The sequence below is a fragment of the Polyodon spathula genome, chromosome 1, assembly GCF_017654505.1.
Source record: "Polyodon spathula isolate WHYD16114869_AA chromosome 1, ASM1765450v1, whole genome shotgun sequence".
Taxonomy (NCBI): domain Eukaryota; kingdom Metazoa; phylum Chordata; class Actinopteri; order Acipenseriformes; family Polyodontidae; genus Polyodon; species Polyodon spathula.
Window position 1 is genome coordinate 90,365,500 of NC_054534.1, and position 19,654 is coordinate 90,385,153.

Genomic DNA, 19,654 nt, shown 5'->3' on the forward strand with positions numbered 1-19,654 from the left:
TTTTTTTTTTTTTTTTTTAAAGTTACATTTATTTATTAAAATGCGAGTGATGTTAGATATTTATGACAGATCCTGTTAAACTTAACCATTGGACAGTGGTGTTTTTTATGTAAATATATGATGACCTGACCATTTAAATTTATTTTAAAAATAACTGCAGGGATACAATACATTTTTATCAAACATATTTAAAATACTAACAAAAAAAGATTACAATGCCACCAATTTATTGAAACATCTTTCAGATTGCCATCTCAATCTCTTTGCCGAAGTTTACTTTTACTGTAGCTTCTTCCGTTCTTTTAGTTTAAGTGAATCCCAGTGCATATTACTTTTAAAAAAAGACAGCAAAGACAACACATACAACAGGAATGAGCTAGAAGCTGATCAAAAAGGGAGTTCACTGATGCTTGTTTATGTCATAATTACAGTACATTTGCTAGAAGCTGCACAAATATAATTTGCCAACGTGTAATTAAAACCCTACCACATGTTTGCAATGTTTTTATATTCTTTGGATTTTGTGTTAATCCGTATTTTCTGTGCATGTAATGTAATATCTGTGAAAATCCTGTGTTTTGAATTGCATGAGCGATGGAAAGACCAGAATGAATACAGACTTCATTGCCAGCATATCAGTTTCCCTAACAGGATCAATGTGACGCTTCATCTGCAGAGGAAAGCACAGGACCTATAAAGCTTCCGGGTCACACTGCAAAATCTGCCAGTGCAGACGGCTACAGGCTACAGGTTCAACATGAAAGCAATATAAAGTACTTGCAGTTTATTCTAGTAGTCAGAGTGGTTGTCTTTTGTCTAATTTACTTTTGTTGCAAGATTTTTAACAACCAAACAAGCATTATGGGTGGCATGGCCACCTCTCGCTGGCAAAATGTCTTAGGTTCTTATTCAAGGTGCACTGTTAATATTGTTTTGACAGAGACATTTGGTTTGAATACACTTAAACAGAATTCTGTTCTAATAGCATATGAGGAAGGCACCTACATTAGTGGCCAGTTTGTTTTAGAAATGCAGCCTTAAATATAATACTTCAATTTTAACTTTTCATTATTGAATTGCATACGTTAGCAGCGTTTCTAGTAAAGGAGTTATTTGCCAGACATGATTTTTTTTTTAAATCTAACACTATAAAAATGTAAAATTAACGCAGTGTTTAAAATGAATGAATACAACGTATATTCCCCAATGTTTAAAAATAAATGTTTTCCAGTGTAGGCTAGTCTAGTTTAGCATTATACTCTGTTTACTTGTTTTACTTTCTAAAACATTTGAACGGTATATATTTTGAGGGGTTATGTTGCATGTGACTAAGAACATAAGAAATGTTACAAACAACAGACGGTCCATTTGGCCCATCTCGCTCATTTGGCTGTTTATTGATCAAAGCAAGAACCTTGTAAAGCCACTTCTTGAAGTACCTGTGGGAATCCGCTTCCACAACAGTCTTTCATTTTTTCATTGCTTGCTCACATTTTTAGGGCACTTCTAAGATCCCCCTGTAAGTAAAACATCTGGCCTAGTTATAAAAAGTCTGTTTCACAGAAAGTATTTCTGTGTTATTTTGTTATATATAAGGACTAAGACATTCTTGTAATTGGAGTATTTGAAGCTGGCTGAAACGCCAGAGTTCTCTTTTTATATGTAAGAAATAAAGAAATTGTGTCTTTTACAATAAGTGTTGCGCTGTAACAGTTTGGTTTGAATTTTATAGTCGGTGGCAATGACCTTTGAATACACTGGAACCTGGTTTAAAGCTCAGTTGGACGTTCCAACACAACAACAATCTAAAGCACACATCAAAATCTACTTCAGAATGCTTAAAGAAGAATAAAATCACGGTTCTGGACTGGCCTAGTCAAAGTCCAGATCTAAATCCGATTGAGAATCTTTGGTATGAGTTGTAGAAGGATATGCACAAGAGAAGTCCTTGGAATTTGAGTGAACTGGAACAATTTTACATTGAAGAATGGTCAAAAATCACTAAAAGACTCATTGACAAATATCCTAATCATTTAAAAGAAGTTATATGTAAAAGGTACCTCAACTAGTTATTCATTTCGTTTTCCTTATCAGGGTATGAATACTTTTGAATTAGCATTTTTGCTGTAGAGTTTTGCACAAAAAAAAACAAAAAAAAGCTGAAATCTATTTCTTGTAACTTTTCCTCATCCACAAAAGCAAAACTTTTTCCTATAATCAATTATTTGAGAAATTTGAGAAATTATACATTTGTGTTTGTTTTTTTTTTTTTTTTTTTTTTTTTTTTTTAAACAGCAAGCTGTAAACATAGCACTGTTGTCCCTTATTGTGCGGACTAGCTCCAGTAAATCCAAACAGATGGCTTGAGGGTATTCGTTTCTTATTCATTAGGTAACAGTAAACTAAAGAAGCACATGCTACATCTCCAAATGAAAAACATAAATAGAAATCTATCAACAGATGGTAAAAGCGATTCTATAAATGTGATGGAGAAACATATCTCCAGCTTCCAGGTATAGGAGATAAAGGCTTATTGTGTACAGAAGATAAACAACCTTTCATATACAGTCTTGCACAATGGTTCAAATGTGCTTTATTAAATGGTATGGTAAGAATTATTTTAAAGACCGTATAACAATTGAGATAAGGATAAATTGAGTTTAATACTTTAAATCATCATAAAACCATTCACTGACAACTTGTGCCCAGTACAGTGTTCAGAATAATGATTAACTTACTGATAACGTCTAATGTAGTCACTATCAATACAACCAACAGTACAGTGTGTGTGTGTGTGTGTATATATATATATATATATATATATATATATATATATATATATATATATATATATATATATATATATATACATTTACTGCTTTTCTCTACAGTGCAGTTTTTGCTCCCCCAAATAAACTTTTTGTTGAATGCTGAATGAAGGTAAACTTTAATGTGTAATCTTATTAAATGTTAAAACATTCATTGATTAACTGGTGTACACTGTTTAATTATCAGAAGATCGACTGCTGTAACTGTCTAATTCCACATGCTAACCAGACAGCTTTCGACAACTTAGTAAGCGCCAGCACCCTCTAGAGCACACTAATGCATTCAGAGCAAAACAAAAGAAAACTTGAGCCAATATTGCTGACATCTAGATAAGACTGGCTCTTGTTTCTGTATAGACACCACCTGATCTAGCTTATGGTAAAATATCTATAGCAGGTAACTGAAAGGACTGTAAAAAACTGAAAATGAATTAAATGTAATATTTACATTAAATAACTTTGCTTGCATTTAAACCCAGTAACAGGGACACAGTGCAAGAGCTCAATGCTACCAGTGTTAAACCTTTGTACCCTGCAAAACCCAAATTAACTTCTAACTCATTTCCAATATAAAACAACAACATACTTTGCTGTGACCAGCTAACGGTTCTATCTAAAATGTCAGACGTCATACCGTAAATAGAACCACATTCAACCCATATCCTATTTTATTTTAGTTTCTGACTCCTGTGCAGTTGTGTTTGAGTCAACAATAATACAATAAATAAAAGCTTTTGGCAATATAGGGCAAAATCTATTATGCTAGAACTCTGATTGCTAAACATACACCAGCCTAGTTAGAGGTTAGGGTTAGTTTCTGTAATCATTATTCTGTGCTGGGTGCTGCCTGACTCACCCAACTCCACTGTTCAGCGCTAAACTGATTACTAGATTAATGAATTGACCAAATGTTCAATTGGTTAAAAAAATTGCCCTTTTTGGTAATCAATGCCGAAATGAAATAACGAAACAGTATTTATTGCATTATTTAATTTGGGCAAAGGGACAATTTAGAGAGTGAATTTATAAGCAGTAACACAGTACAAGCTTGGCTCCCTCACTTTAATGTCAGTGCTGATAGGCTTAGACAGCAGGCATGTGCAAGGGTGAACTCTGCAGAGTCCCAGTTGGCTTCTCATTAACAAATGCGCCGCAGAAACACCATACAACCACAACTACCATACACCCACAACCACCACACATCCACACCCACAACCGCCACACACCCACAACACACCCACAACCACCACACACCCACAACCACAACCACCATAAAACCACAAACAGATGGCACCTATGTAAGGTTCCACATACACTGAATAGTACAGGAACTAATGTCATTTGCAGTGTCCTTAAATATTCAGGGCCTTTTATTCCCACAGTGTATTTTAGTTTATTAGTGATATACACATCATTAAGTAGCAATTTGAATTAGTCCCATTTTTAATACCAATAGAATTCTCTAGAGTGTAAACATGTTTTGTGAACACCACCATTTTTTTTTTTTTTATAACATTTTTGCCCATAATTAAAATAAGATTCTTGACCACAGGAAAAGTTCAGAAACAATCCAAACAGGGTTAGTACAACACCACAGTCACTTAGCATAAATAAAAACAACCCTCCCAAAGCTAACGAATTCAGAGTGAAGTTACCAGCATACTTACAATTATGATCTTCTCCATGGCAGACCAGCCTTAGCTGTCCCGCAACAAGCATCCTTTAGTCTTCCTTTTGCCCCTCTACTGTCTAGTACCTGCAGCAGCAGATTAGCCTGCAAACCTAACAGGACAGGAGGGCAGCTGTGCACAACAGGCATTACCTTAATTACCAGAACAGTGAAATTGACTTTGAAAATATGACTCTCTCCCCACCCAATCGCCTGCAGCCTTCAGAGCTATAATAACGCGCATTGACTAAATAAATGAATGCCCATTCCAATAAGCCAGACACTAGACAGCCATAAAGATATTACAGCAGTGCGTGTGCGCGCGCGTGTGCATACAATGCACTTTGTATTGAACTGATTCCAACTGGCAATACACTGATGTATTTTCAGACAGGGTTCTGGTTTACAGCAGAGCCTTTAGAAACTGTACACTTAGGATGAAGATGTGTGGCCATCAATCAACCCACACAGAGTACAGTAGCCTTGCCACATACTGTACCGACACACTTGCACATCTAGCCAGGTATCTCTTTTAACATGTGTTGTTGGAGGGCAATACTAGCCTAGGCTGTCAAATTTAACAGAAGGACTTTTAAAACTAAAACGGCACTCTGGCTTCCAACCTTTATTCACCTCCCAGAAGGCGCAATGCAGTAATGGGTTAGGGAAGCAATTGATTTAGTTGATGGTCTGTATTAGAGAGAGTGCTGCGCCTTTCTCAGACAGTCTCTCCCTTTGTTTGGTAATCAATATCCTCAACAGTCCAAACTATCCACAGGATTTGTGTGTGTTTTTTGTAATTCTTTTAAAATTCACCATTAGAATTCTATACTGAACATACGTTCGTAGTATATAATTAATGAAAATATTGCTTATTAATATGTAGTTAAGGATTTGGAGTTGAGAAGCAATATTTCTAATTTCAATAAGACTGCTCACCCAGCACATCGAGCGATACTCTGTTGACTTTCCATAATCTAATGCGAGTCACATTACAAGGTTTCACCATAGAAATAGTATATTATGAATTAATTAACACTTGGAACAATTAAATGAACTGGAGAATAGCATAACAGAAACAAATACCAAAAAAAATAAATGCTGTCTTTTTAGTCACTCACACCGTCAAATAATGTATTTTTAGCAGTTTGTAAACACTACAGAAAAACACAGAAAGACACTTCTGCACATTATCCACCCCTCTCTGAAAAATTACCGAAATCCGAGATATCGTTGAATTCATTTTTATTTCTCCCATCTGTTCTGCTCAAACAGTGTGTGTCTGCACGGGGGGGGGAGGGTGTTGGAATCCACTGTTTTTCCTGGATTATAAATGCAATAAGGCCTATCAGGGTGTCCATATACATTTAATATACAGACTTCTCGGACTGGAGGCACATGACCTCATATATTCATCGTATACAGGCACCTTGTCGGGCCTTATTGCTCGCTTGCAAACATACAAACATTTTTTTTTTTTTTTTATTCAGCAGACGCCTTTATCCAAGGCGATTTACAGAGACTAGGGTGTGTGAACTGTGCATCAGCTGGAAAGTCACTTATAACAACGTCTCAACCGAAAAGACAAGCACAAGGAGGTTAACCGTGCTGAGGGTCACACAGTGAGTCAGTGAGTGACCTAGGATTTAAATCGGGGACATCCTGGTTACAAGCCCTTTTCTTGAACCACCGGACTACACTGCTATTAATAAGTGGATTAAAATAAGTGGTACTTTTCTTTAGTTTTTACCTGGACAACAGCTATAAATGGAACTTAGGAGAGAATCAAAGAATACAGCAGTGTACCAAACATGAAGACAATGCCCACTTAACAATGCTTTTTCAAAGTCTGTTTTTAATGAACAAAACACAACTCTTACTGGACCACTGTTTAACCATATAAAACTATTTTGTTAAAGAAAACAGACTTTGAAATTTTCTGAAAGTATGCTCCCTAAATCAGGCATAAATATAAAAAGGTCACATCATACCAGAGCCATATTGAGTAAAAAGCCAAGGTCAGGGAGAGAGACACACACACACACACACACACACACAGGTATAACACTGTCAAGTACCTCAGATGACCTTGCCTTGAAAATGGCTGCCAAAAAAGCATACAATTAACGCAATCAAATTTGAATGAGACAGCTGAATACTGAATACGAACCCAACATTTCAAAGCATTCTTTCTTGATCATCAAGAAACCAAAAACTCACTTAACAATACAACAGCCATCTTCGGTCAAAGTAAATAGCACCTTTACCATCTGAAAGGAACCTAAACTTAACCATATGAAGTGAAACCTAACCAATAAAATGCATTTCAATCGTTGTTTTTAAAAACAACTCAAACAACTTGCAGTATACATAGTCCCCAATTGCATACACAACAATCTGCTATATTGTTATTGAAAACTCTGGATGCTGCATTGGCAATTAATACACAAATACAATCAACTTGCATCAAAAGGTAATTACAGTATAACACTAAATCAAATCTATTTCAATGCAACATGACTTCTCGAGGAAGCACCTGTGGAGAGGCAGAGAACAGTTTGTTGGACTGACATTCTTCACTCTCCACAGGTATTTCCTGAATGAATCCCATCAAATTAAAATGTCAACACTTATTACTCTCTCCCTATTTCAAATAAGTATATTTCACACACAAACTCACAGATGTACATTTTACAGAATTGTTATGTGCTGGTAACAAATGCAACAGAAAACAACATATTCAAGGTCACCAGAATACCATAAAACTTTACTGTATGATTATTGTATTTATTTATTTATTTAAAAAAAAAAAAAAGAATCCCAGCATCCATTCAAAATAGACATCGTTGGCTTTTGGGGGGGGGGGGGAACAAACATACACACATATATACATATCAGTACAGGAACAGGGACAGAATGGCACAATGATTGGTAAAAGTGTAGTGGTCTGGTCATCATGTGGAACAAGTATATATTAATATATACTGTATCATTACCACGACAATAAAACAAACGTTACCGGGAGAATCATGGAACAGCAGCATAGCAAATTTGAAGGCAATGGTGACAACTCAGATTATGTAAAATAGTGGTGGACTGGAATGCAGCAATCATTACAAGCCTTTAAAATAGGGTTCTTTTCAATTTCCCTCCAGACAGAAATGCACTAAACACACTCTCATGCACGGTTACATGTGTGACTTTCAAGAGGTCAGTTTTAAATGACTTAACAGTGTTGCTATTTGGATCCATCACCCTTAACCAGGGCTCTACCTTTAGATTTTTAACTACTGACCCCTCGGGCCACTGAGCTAGTGCTTTTACTGGCCCGGATGCAATTTTATCTGGCCCAATATATTTATATATTTTTTGATGATGGTTTTTATTTTCAGTATGTTTCTAACTGTGTTTGGTAACCAAAGAGTGCCCACATCTAAAAAGAAAGTGGCTAAACGAAGCCATTCAATATGTTACTTCAGCCATTTAACATGTATAAAGCAAGTGTTCCTTGTTTTGAATTATTTACAGGTTATTGAACAAACAAAGTAACTTTACTTTGATTAATCTGATGTCAGTACTTGATGGTTAGTTGTAATTAGTAATGTTAAACTATTGTAATGTTGGAATGTATTTTCTGTTTTGGCCAGGTTACAATATTTACACTAAGAATGTTATAAATATTATTTGTTAGAATTAAACAGATGTAGAATATTTAGGTTGCTATATGACAGGTGTTATTTTATTCTGAATACACTGCAGCAAAAATTATTATTTGGTGGTTTGTGCAATATTATGCTACTGTTGCTTTAATAAGAGATACGCGCTGTGACGTTGCTGCTTATTGAGTTCTGTGTATTTTAATTGAGTAAACAAAAGAAAAAAACCTGTGCCTAAGGAAAGGGGTACAGAGCGAAGAAATCTCATTTTGGACATTGTTTGAACACTTTGTAAACCCTGCTAAACTCTACTGGCTTACACTGTTATGCTGTCTGCTTAGTGCACACACATTTGCCTTTTACTCTTGGTAGTGTAAGGGACAAGAGTTTGGATAACTGAATACACAAAAAGGTTGCACTGTGTATTCAAACAGGTAACTAATTGAAATTCCCATCCCTATAATAAACACTATTAAAACAATATTCATAACACAAAATAACAACAATCCTACTTAGCGTTGTCGCTTGTGTAGCCTCTCCCAAGTCAGCGACAATCTTGCTGAGTGATACCAGCGAGTCCTGGAAAGATTGTGAATGGCATTTTTGACCTGAACACATCAGATCCCAAATCAAAAAGTTAGACAATTCGACTGCGTATCTTGGGTATCCATTAGGACATCTTACTGTGAGACTGCATAGGTTATAAACGAAATGTTGAATTTACAACAAATAAAGCTGCTGTTTTATCTGCAAGGTCTGAGAAACTGACGCTAAACATGGCAAAATGTTTTTTTTTTTTCTCTGTCATAATGAAGCCTCCACTCAATGTTCGTCTTAATTTTTTTCATAATTACATTCTTTATGATTTATTGATTTCAACGCTTTCCTTTTGGCTTATTGATTACTTAGTTGTAGAAAACCCAATTTGTAAAAGATTTGCCATGGGAACGATTACCAACAAAGCACTTCTGTACGCAATATCAGATTCTGACTGTACAACAAATATGACGCACGGCAGGAAAGTTAGGATTAGTTCGTAGTTATGTTTTTAAAAAATGGTTTGTAAATTAATTTTCAGCTTTTTGACACCCTGGATTCATGAAACGGAAGCCACATGCTCTACATATATTATACTAGTTAAATGTAACCAGCCCAGTCGGGCCTGTGGTGCTTCCTAACTACCGGCCAAACTGCGCTCTCTACCGGTCCCGGGCCACCGGGCCATGATTAATGTCTAACCTTGTTAACTATTAAACACTCAGTGCTGAATTTAGATATGCTAATGGAATTCAATAAATGTTATGAAAAAACACAACAGTTTGAGATTCAATACAGGTACTATTTTGAAATGCGGACCACGGACTTCACCCCCCCCCGATTGATAAAGAGTGACTAGTCTCTTACAGTGTTACTGAACAGGCTGCAGGGTATAAAACAAAACACGCTGCGTTGTTATACATATTCCTCAAAATCTTTTTCAACATAGTTGCAATTGTTTTGTTATTTTTATTATCCCTAGTCACAAATCGTTGTGGATTACTTGTTTTCATTTCACGTCGGTTATGCTTCAAGTATTCCAGTCAAATGTCTTCTGAATTCATAATATTGACTGCTGAAATGCAACGTGTTCAAATCAGAAAAAGTTCATCAGTCCATAAACCAGTTCACTCCCCTTTGAACCTGTGCAGGAGCAAGCAGGTAGGACAGATAAACTAAATAAATGCTGAACTTTGGGAGAGGAGTCAGGAACCATGATTGAACAAGTTGTGAATTAAGAAGACATTTTAAGGGTAATTTCCGATGCACAACTGATGTTAAACAAAAATATCTGATCAAAACTGATTTATGACTAGGGATAAAATACAACACAATCACGATTATGTTGAAAAAGATACTGCAAGAATATGTACAACTAAGCAGGAAACTAAGGAAAGTAACCCTATCACTTGTTCAGTAACACTTCAATGGTCAAAATATGTGGATCGTTGATATGACCAGCAGATTTTCAAAGAAATATCCCTGCAGAATTTGTATTTTTTCAAGGCAGTTTTTTTTTTTTTTTTTTAAAGCACGTAGTCTCAATTAATAAAACCAAACCTAATAAAAGGCCAAAGTATACACCCAATAAATAATAATCTAGCACAGTACCTGCTTCCTCTGGTGAGCTGAGGGAGGCACTGTCCTGCGACAGTGTTGTCCAACTGGAGTCCTCATCGCTGGGGGCCAGGCTCTGGATCCGGCTGAGAGCACAGTCAGTTTTGGCACCTGTTTTGGGCTGATCCTTTTTAGTCTCAGGGCTTGACGAGGCCATGGAGATCTGAGACTCTTCGGGGCTGGCAGGCTCGTTTTGATTGTTGGAGGGTGGGAGGTTGTCACCGTTCAGCAAAATTCCCAGAGCTGGAGGATCCTGTCCCTCTTTGGAGTTCCGTTCATTAAGTAGGGTCTCTCCCTCCAGGTCAACAAAGTCGTTCAGGAAGCTCTTGTTTCTCTTGGGCTGATCGGACTCCTGTGCCTTGATCTCCTTACCCTCCAGTTTTTCAGAGATGATGTTCCGACCGGAGACTGTGGTGGACTTTGTAAAGTTCTTGTTTAGGTCCTGCTCGGCTGCTTTGCGCAGCTGGTTCTCCCCGTTTTTGGCCAGTTTTGGGTTGGCTGAAGAGGAGGTGGTGGTGGTGTTGCCCAGGGGGGGCTGTGCTGCTGGCTCACTTAGGCCCATGGCACTCTGGATGCTGGTTAGGGCATATTTCTTGCGACACTTTGGCGGGGTGTTGTTCTTGACCTCTGTAAGATTGACCTCTGAGTTGAGCAGCTCGTTGTGGGAGGTGCGCAGGCTGAGTGAGTTGGGGGGAGCAGTGCTGTTGCGATTTACCACGTCCGTTACACTGCCATTTGATGCCACACACACTGACATTATGTCCATAGAGGAATCAACTACAAATGGGAAAAGAAGAACAGAAAATATAAACATGAGTGAGTAAATATGTAAGCACATAAAAGTGGTCTGGAAGCGTTAGAGAGCGCCCACCCCCACCTCCGAGTAGGCCCTTGAACGTAATCAAGAAATACAGCATCTGTGTTGTTTCCCTGTTCTATACAGACAGTCAGTCAAATTGTCCAGTATACCATTTAAGTTTTCAATTATAGACTTGCTGTGTTAATGATGTGACATTTTTATAGCTGAGGAGAGTATGGAATATTTCCTCTAGAAGCGTGATCAAATAAAAGCACCATAGAACGGAAAATTGTATTTTTTCATTGAATCAACCCCTCAGTGTTGGAGCTAAAGTACGTGCAAAGGTACCATTACATTTGCCAATTAAAAATAAAAAAATTGCACAATATCTATACCTTTTTGTAATATATTGAACATTAGGCAATATTACTAATACGATGTATTGTATGAGCAAAAATAAATTTCAGGCCATCCATTTAACCATTCTTGCCACAACAAAACGCTATACACAAAAACAACTACTATTGTGAAATTCATTGGTTTGTGCATTTTCAGTTAAATCAAGACTACTTGGTAATGTCAAAATTTAGTGAGAAAGGTTAAATGTAGAATAACAGAGTTACCTGACAAAAAAAAAAAAAATCAAAATGTATTTAATACAATTAAAACTAACAAATCGTCTTAAGTTACAAAACTCTCACACCACGTATGTAGTAATAAGCAGGAAGGAATCTAACCTGGAAGCACTTCAGACATGAATCACAGGAGGGCTTCAACAATGGAGATATCAGCATATAGGTCAGAATTTGAAATCTGGAAAAAAAGGGATTATTTAAAAGCAATTAAAAATCCAAAATCAAACAGATGTAACCTAACAAAACACACTCATACTGCTTGTAAATAACCTCACACAATCTAAAATGAGAACAAATGAAAATATGGGAAAAAAAACAAAAAAAACAGACACTTGTAGCACAAAAAAGGACCTGCAAATTGTTCTGGTCTGTTCCTTATTTAGAGCACAGTATGCATGAACTTATATGTCCTTAAATATATAAATCAGTAACATTCCAGGAGTGCTAACAATTAATTTTTGTTTTCAGTGCGTCTAATCATCTCTCGTAATGCTGAACAACTGCATGTTAAATTTACAAGCACTGCAGTGCAAGATTCATTGAAGACAATAGTCTAGCTAAGGATTTTCCAGACTGGTTCAGAGAACAATAAAAATGGGTAAAATAATACACTAATAAAAACTACTTGACACAGTAGCAAAAATACAAGATGGAAAATACATAGATATTAGAACTCATATCTCTTCCTGAGTTTAACTGTATCTGCTCGTGAATAGCAGACATGTCATCGTTTTTAAAGTGTGGGGGGGGTGCCATTAAAAAACCTGGCAATTTTAAAATTGCAGCAGTCATTATCCCACTTCTAGACTGGAGTTACTGGAATAACAACTGTATGAACGCATTTACAATACAGGCCTGGAGCCACTGATACGCAGGGAGAGAGAAAAGAAGACATTAGGTGGGATATAGCAAACAATACTATCACACAGGAAAATAGACTGATGTAAATGTGAGGTTTCCATAAGCCTGAAGACTATATAGAGACTTTTACAGAAGTCACCAGCAGTGTTTTGTTTTTTTTTGTTTTTTTTTTAAACTAGCAACTTTCTAAAAGACATAATTTCCATCACAGGTGGAACGCAATTTTCCTAGTATTACTGTACACAAAGTACAAAGTTGCAAAGCAGTATGGATGTCAAAATCTGTAAAACTGTAGGAATAGTCACAGGTAAAATTACTAGCTGTTTATTTATTTTTTGTGCATCATACCAATTGGAACACCGTCTTCTCCGCCATATATCAGTGCTGGCGCAGTGCAAGTGCATCATTAAGCGCTTTCTTGGATTCAAGTTCAAAAGGATAAGCACGATTTTCTCTTTTTTAATCGAAAACTCTTATCTGTGTGCATGGAGGAACAAATAAGCATGCATGATTTCTATAATACATTGGCAGATACATCACCAACGTAACGTACTGTAGTGTGTTCCAGACCAAAACCCACACTGTGGTTTGTTAGTTTACATTCCCCAGGGGTACTTTTAAATTGGGACACAAGCTAGTGTCAGAAAAAAAGTCCTAACAAAGACAAGGGCAGAACTTCAACAGGTGAACAACTGTTAAAGAAGTGTCAAATGGCAATGAACACATGAGGATAAGTCAACAAGAAGAGGAGGTTGGTGGTCCTTAACCCTTTGTGGTCCTATGTCGGACCAGGTCCGACATTACAATTTTCCCTTACCGGGCTGATGTCAAACCCTATCCGACATCATCAAAAAGACATCAAGCACAGGTCTCTAGTCATTTTTTCTCTGGAAAAAGCTGAGAAAACCTTTCAATAGCCGAGTGAGACCGACAGGAACAAAGAGTAGCCGAAGAAAAAAGGGCGGATCGAGCAATACAGAGGCCCTGCAACACAGACCTAACAGAGACATAAAAAAAAACAAGATGCTTCCACATCCAGCGCTCAGAAAATATCATAGACATTTCTAGAGCTTTTTGAGATGTTATAGTAATAAAATAGACTTGGATAGCATTACTGAGGAGATTGATGAAAAAATTAGTGCTCAAATGAGGATTTATCAGTATGCACTACCATGAAGAGGTATGTGATAAATACAGTGAACAAGGGGTGGGGCTTGGCTGGAGATGCAGTACTTAGTGTCCTGTTGATATGTAGTGCCTTTTAAATGTGTTTTTCAAAAAAATACTTTTAAAACAGTCTGTGTAAAATAAACAGCGGGTGTAAAAATAAATTGGACCTGACACGCCTGACAGGCGCTGAATAAATGGACCGCTAAAGGCTTAATATTTAGAGAGTTTTTCAGGACTGTTTTTTCAGGAATGCAAAAGTGGAGGTGTGTTTTTTGGACACACAGCACAGGGGGATTTTTCTAAACCGGGACTAACAGATGTTCATAATCCTGTGCGTAGTACAGAAATCCGCAGCATATCCGCCTATGACATATCCACCCTAACCGTTTATCTGCCATGATCAATCTCATCAGCAACGTTAGTTGAATAGAGACTGAATAGAGAAGATTAGTTCAGAGATTGTAGATCCTACCGAAGTTTTTGTCCACTCTGTTGTGTGTGCTCCATGTGCAACCATTGCTGGTAGTGTCAAGTGAGCTGTTCAGTGTGTCAATATTTAAATAAATCCTGTTCACCAACTACAACCTACGTCTCCATCTTCTGCCTGTCACTTTGCATGAACGCACGCACCCACACGGCAGACACCTACCCTGTCACAAGCATTAATACCCTGTATCTTTCTAAACAAGGCATTTAAGGGAGCTCCCTAATAAAAGCTGAATCTCAAAACAATAATTGTGTGAATATAGTAATTGTTACAGCTGTGTATAATGGTATTTAAAACAGGATTAATCTAGCTACCTTTTTACATATAGCCCTTAAACTGGTCCCACCGCAGTCAGTTACACAAGGATTACTGTATTATGCAGTGTAGCCTAAAAGGCTACACAAATACTTAACATTTTTAACAGAATAAATTCCAACTAAAATGTTTAGACTGGTCTAAGCTTTAAAACAGGCCTTAAAATTTGGAATTAGACAGATGTCCACCAAGACAGATATACATTATTCAAAATATTCCCTTACATCTATGGTTATTAAAGTCCCACCCCATTCCAAACTGAATTCGGGGATGTCTTCTTTCTAATACAATCACATGAATAAGACACCCATGGCACTGCAGTTGGAGCCATTCCAAGTTCTACAGTTAGCTGAATCAGTCACATCTATTCCGAGGTTGCGAATGCTAGTTTTTATAATCCACGTGCGACAAATAAAAAACATCCATAACAATAAAATTCAATAGTGGTAAAATAAACTAGAAACTTTCTTATTGAAGAAACATCAATTGTTGAAGTCACAAAGTTTATTTTAGTATTTTTAAAGACAAATAAATGTCAAACTCCTACTCTATGCTATGAGACTAATTTCCATTAAAGCCAAGGTAATCCCTCCTACCTGCCCTAATGTATACCTACTCTCCCTCTATCCAATTCTGGATCAACCAGCACAACCACCCATTTTCTAATTCAAGACAACACAAAATAAAAGTAGAACAATATTTAAAACCTTCTAAACCTCAACTGACACTAAACGAGTTATAAAGTAGAATATGTCCGGCTCTTCATTCAGACTACACCTTAGTCAGTCCTTTTCAATTTGGAAGCAATCTGAAGATATTTTTCCAACAGCTATCTACAGTACCATCAAGTCAATTTGGTGATCGTAGTACAGGGACTTCACTGTATATTAAGAGTACATGAACAAAGTTAATTTCACAGTCATTTAGATTGGGTGTCTGTTACAAGACAAAGATGACCCTCTGCTCAGTAATGCGAGCACCCAAATGCGCCGTGCACACATGCAGTAGCAGCCAGCCAGCTTAAAAATGTCTGGATGGAGCGCAGCCAGTTATGAACACTGATCAGGTGATCAAGACAACAAAGGCTGTAAAAATGAACAGCATGACTTAGGCTCTTCTCAGTCTTGCATAGTATGTTATTTTGCGGAAAAACAGAAAACGTGTCTAATTTTTTTAAATTAAAATAAAATTCACAAGTCTAATTAAATTAATGTTATTTGTCTTATTTGTTCAACTTCGTTCTTTTCAGTTTTAATCTGCTTTTATTTTGCGCTGTCTATCCCTTTTTCTCCCGAGGCTGCTGCCCTTCAGCAGTGCTTTAACTTAAGCTCAGTAATATCTTGCTGTGTTCAGCAATTTAATGACACAATATGACATCGTACCACTTTCTGCCATTACATGGGTCAAGTTGTGATACGCATACCACATTCTGATTCTAACACTACACCGGCTCAATAGTACAGATCACGGCTTCTATCACAGTGAAAAACAACGTCCACAAACTTAAATTTAAAGCTTATCTATAAACTTCAGGTACATTCAAAGAGTACTCCAATTCCAAAAGAAAAGAAGATAGTAGACAATGTTCGTTAGGTAAACGAAGGTCAAGGACTCATGACTCTGACTCGAATGACAGCGACTTGGACTCGAGGTTTGAGGACTCGACCATAAGTCTGGTAATTAGAAACACCTACAGAGGCTGATGAACATCAGAAGGACTCACCCTCTGTGACAGGGGTGCAACGGGTCAGAGCTGTGGTCGATCCTCCCGATCGCTGGTGGCGCTGCATTAAACGGGACAAAACCGGCGAAAAGACAAAGGTCGAACCGTCTGGGATTTCCACAAAGATCACTTGCTCCGCCCGAACGCGGAAGTCCGCGGCTGCCACGCCACGTACCTCAGTCGGAGTTACTATGTACGCCGATTGGGTACAGCGGCGACCAGGGCCGAGGCCAAGGACGGGGTGGAATAGTATTTAAAGGACGGTACGATATAAGCTCGGTTGCTCAGTCCTGGGAACAGCAAAAGGAGATGTGTTGCTGAATTGACTATTGTGTATAATAGCGTGTTGTGTTTCAGAGACTGGAGACGGCACTTCAGAGTGTTTCCTGGAAGAACGACCGGGACCTCGCCGCTGAAATCCTACCCAGGACCGGGAGCCCCCTAGAGACCAGCGCAGGAGCGCTAGTGAAACTTATATCTATTTGTTTTAATCTCTTATTGTGTGTGGGACTTCGTTAGTTGTACGTTTTTATTTTGCACCGCCTCCTTTATCATTGTTGATATAGGTGGGGGAATTTATTTATTCTTTTTTTTTTTATTTATTTATTTCATCATTTACGTCACCATTTGACTCAGCCCACTACCCTCCTACACCCCCTCACAAAGATGTTATTCACTCCGTGTTCAACAGGGATGCCAAGACTTTGATCACACTTTCTGCCATCTGAAAGCACTATTTTTTGTATGAAAGCTATCAACTGGCAGCATAGAGAAATAAAAAAATCCAGAAGGGAATAAAATGCTTTTCATTAACACAGAATGATAAAAGAGAGCGAGACATAAGCAGCATAAAAAGACGAAGACTGCAAAAGTTCATGAATTTTCATTAAAACAAAAATGTTATTCATTCTTCCAAAAGCAATCATGGCACAGCATAAACTCCCCGTACACTGCTATTTCCATACAAGTCTGCTGTAAATAAAAATAGTAAAAGTAAAATGAACAATACAATTGCCAGTTAAACTACTTTGCTTCCTCCCTCACCGATCCCCTCTGGTACCGTACAAAACAACTAAACCTTTTAGTCTTTTATTTCAAATACTGATTGGACCGCTCTTATCAACAGAGTGTTTATGCTTGTGAAGCAATTTAAAAAATAATACACTTTGTTGAGGTTTCTAGATGGGCAGCTTGGTGTCAGCCACACTCAACTTTGTTTCTTTGTGGTATCTCTGCGAGGTGCCATATCATGAAAGGCTAAATGTAGAAGATGTAGCTGTTGTTGACTTCAAGACAGCAACAATCAAATGGACATGGAGAGATCTGCAACTCTGTCAGGGCAATGTGAAGAACCATGGACTGCAATGGAGGACAAACAGCATGTGTCAGTCTTGTGCTGTCAATCCACCACGTTATGAAAGTTCTATATAAAAGTTAGGCAGGGGTACTGAAGAATCATATTTGATTTCAAACTCAAAATCAAATAGCCAATGAAAGCCAGTATCTTTACATATAACATTTAACCTGTAATTAGCTTTATTTGAATTAATTTGTCATGGTACTTAGCAACATAAATTTGAATTGTGTTCTTTTTTCATTTAACCTGGGGCAGTAACAGTACAGATAATGTGTACATACCTTGATCTTTTTTGGGTAACTGCAGTTATTATTGAAGTGTACTTGCCACTGTGTGTTATTGTTTCTGTAAAACCTTGACATGCTGTCAGTTAAGAAAAGGCTTAATGCAAAACTTGTCTTAACGTTGTCTTTATTGCGCTGGCCAGAAACCTGCGCTTACAACTTCATTGCCATATTTTCTACATTTTCTTTACATTTTAAAATTATTAAAATCGATACCCAGGTAGTAAAAAGAGACCCGAGTCGGGTAATTTGAAATTTGACAGGTATCTGTGCCGACCTCTAGTTCGCATATTGTATTCTCTGTGCATATTTGCTCTAGGGAAGGTGTTTTGGTTACGACAATGAAAGCAGTCTCCATTACATCTAATTTGCCATAACTCATGTATCACAGTGCATATGAGAGTTGTTTTTCACAGGAATCGGTTCATAATTAAGTGTTTCAAGCATAGAAAGCATTATAGCTTGTGAAATTCACCCCTCTGTTTCTTTTGTGTGAAATGCAAAATGTGCACATGAATGGGGTGTGGATGTAAAACTACAGCAGGCAGCAAAGCTAACTTACAGATCTGAACACAGTAAACTAGTTCTTAACACTTTGGAGAACAGTGTTTTTCAAATCTTTTTCAGCCTCAAAAAACTATACAGTATTTGCCTTTGCACTTAAATGGAGTTAGGGAGGCGGCAGTAATTGGGTTGCAGTAGTGGGGAGAGTTTTAAAGAAGGCATTTTCAAATTTGATATAAAAAACTTACTGTTTTTTTACGCTGGATTGAAAATGTCCCTTCATGCAAGTTAAATAACCCAGTATAAGGGACATGCTATTTGATAAAAATTTAAATATAAAAGGTGTAACTGCAGATATTGAGATTATATAGTCACGCCTTATTACAGGAGAATATCTATTGTACTGGACAACATGCAGCCTAGCTGAAGCAGTGGCGGAGCAATAGCAGGTGCAGCTGTACTCAGGCCCGCGCAATCGGAGGGCCCCGGAGGGGTTCGAAAGTTTGGATTTATTTATAATATCCTTTGCATTTATATTTGCAGATATTGCACTTCTGTATCACTGTAGCTGTTGATGTGCAGTGCCAGTGATTCAGATTATATTCTCCCTCATTTCAACAGGTATTGCTATTGTCTTAATTATCCTAACTTTTTTCCCCAGGAGGCTGGTATGAGGCACGTCTTCATGGAAGGTTTTGGGGTACTATTCAGCACAGACATTTGCAGTTATATTCTGTGTGCACGATTCATCCTGTAGTTTAAAGATGGAAGCTGTTGGGTGCTGCTGCGGGCACAACATGCCTGCATTTCTGATTTAAAAATAAAATAAACAGTTTCCTATGTGAGACAATTTCTGCAAATGTCTGTGCAGGATTGTGAATTCTGTAATCATTTCTGTGATCACAAAACTGGGGAATCCTGGTAGGGTTAGTGATTAAACCTGTTAGTTTATGATAAAAAACAAAACAAAAAAAACACAACAGTGTAGTGCTGGATATAAAGATGTACGCAAAATAAGATAAAGTAGGCACGTAGAAAACATTCTTATTACGTACTGTTTCATACATGCTAACGTTCCAACAATTAAATATTGAACACTTGATTTGGCATGTTTGATGTTTATAAAAAAAAAGGGTTAAATTAATGTTTGGGGCCACGATAACATCCTGCACTGGGGCCCATCATCCTCTTCCTCTGCCACGGACCTGAAGT

General features: G+C 37.4%; 1 protein-coding gene across 10 annotated transcripts in view; it reads right to left on the minus strand.

The window, feature by feature from the left end:
• Window positions 1-19,654, minus strand: part of LOC121324054 (amyloid-beta A4 precursor protein-binding family B member 2-like) — a 121,744-nt gene that overhangs the window by 66,109 nt on the left and 35,981 nt on the right. For all 10 annotated transcript variants that reach the window (XM_041265551.1, XM_041265545.1, XM_041265500.1 and 7 more), the window contains 2 exons: window positions 11,844-11,919; window positions 10,302-11,084 (listed from right to left, as the gene is read on the minus strand). In XM_041265551.1, the coding sequence (XP_041121485.1) occupies window positions 10,302-11,084; window positions 11,844-11,862 (802 nt within the window). In that variant the 5' untranslated portion in view covers window positions 11,863-11,919. The remainder of the gene's footprint in view (window positions 1-10,301; window positions 11,085-11,843; window positions 11,920-19,654) is intronic.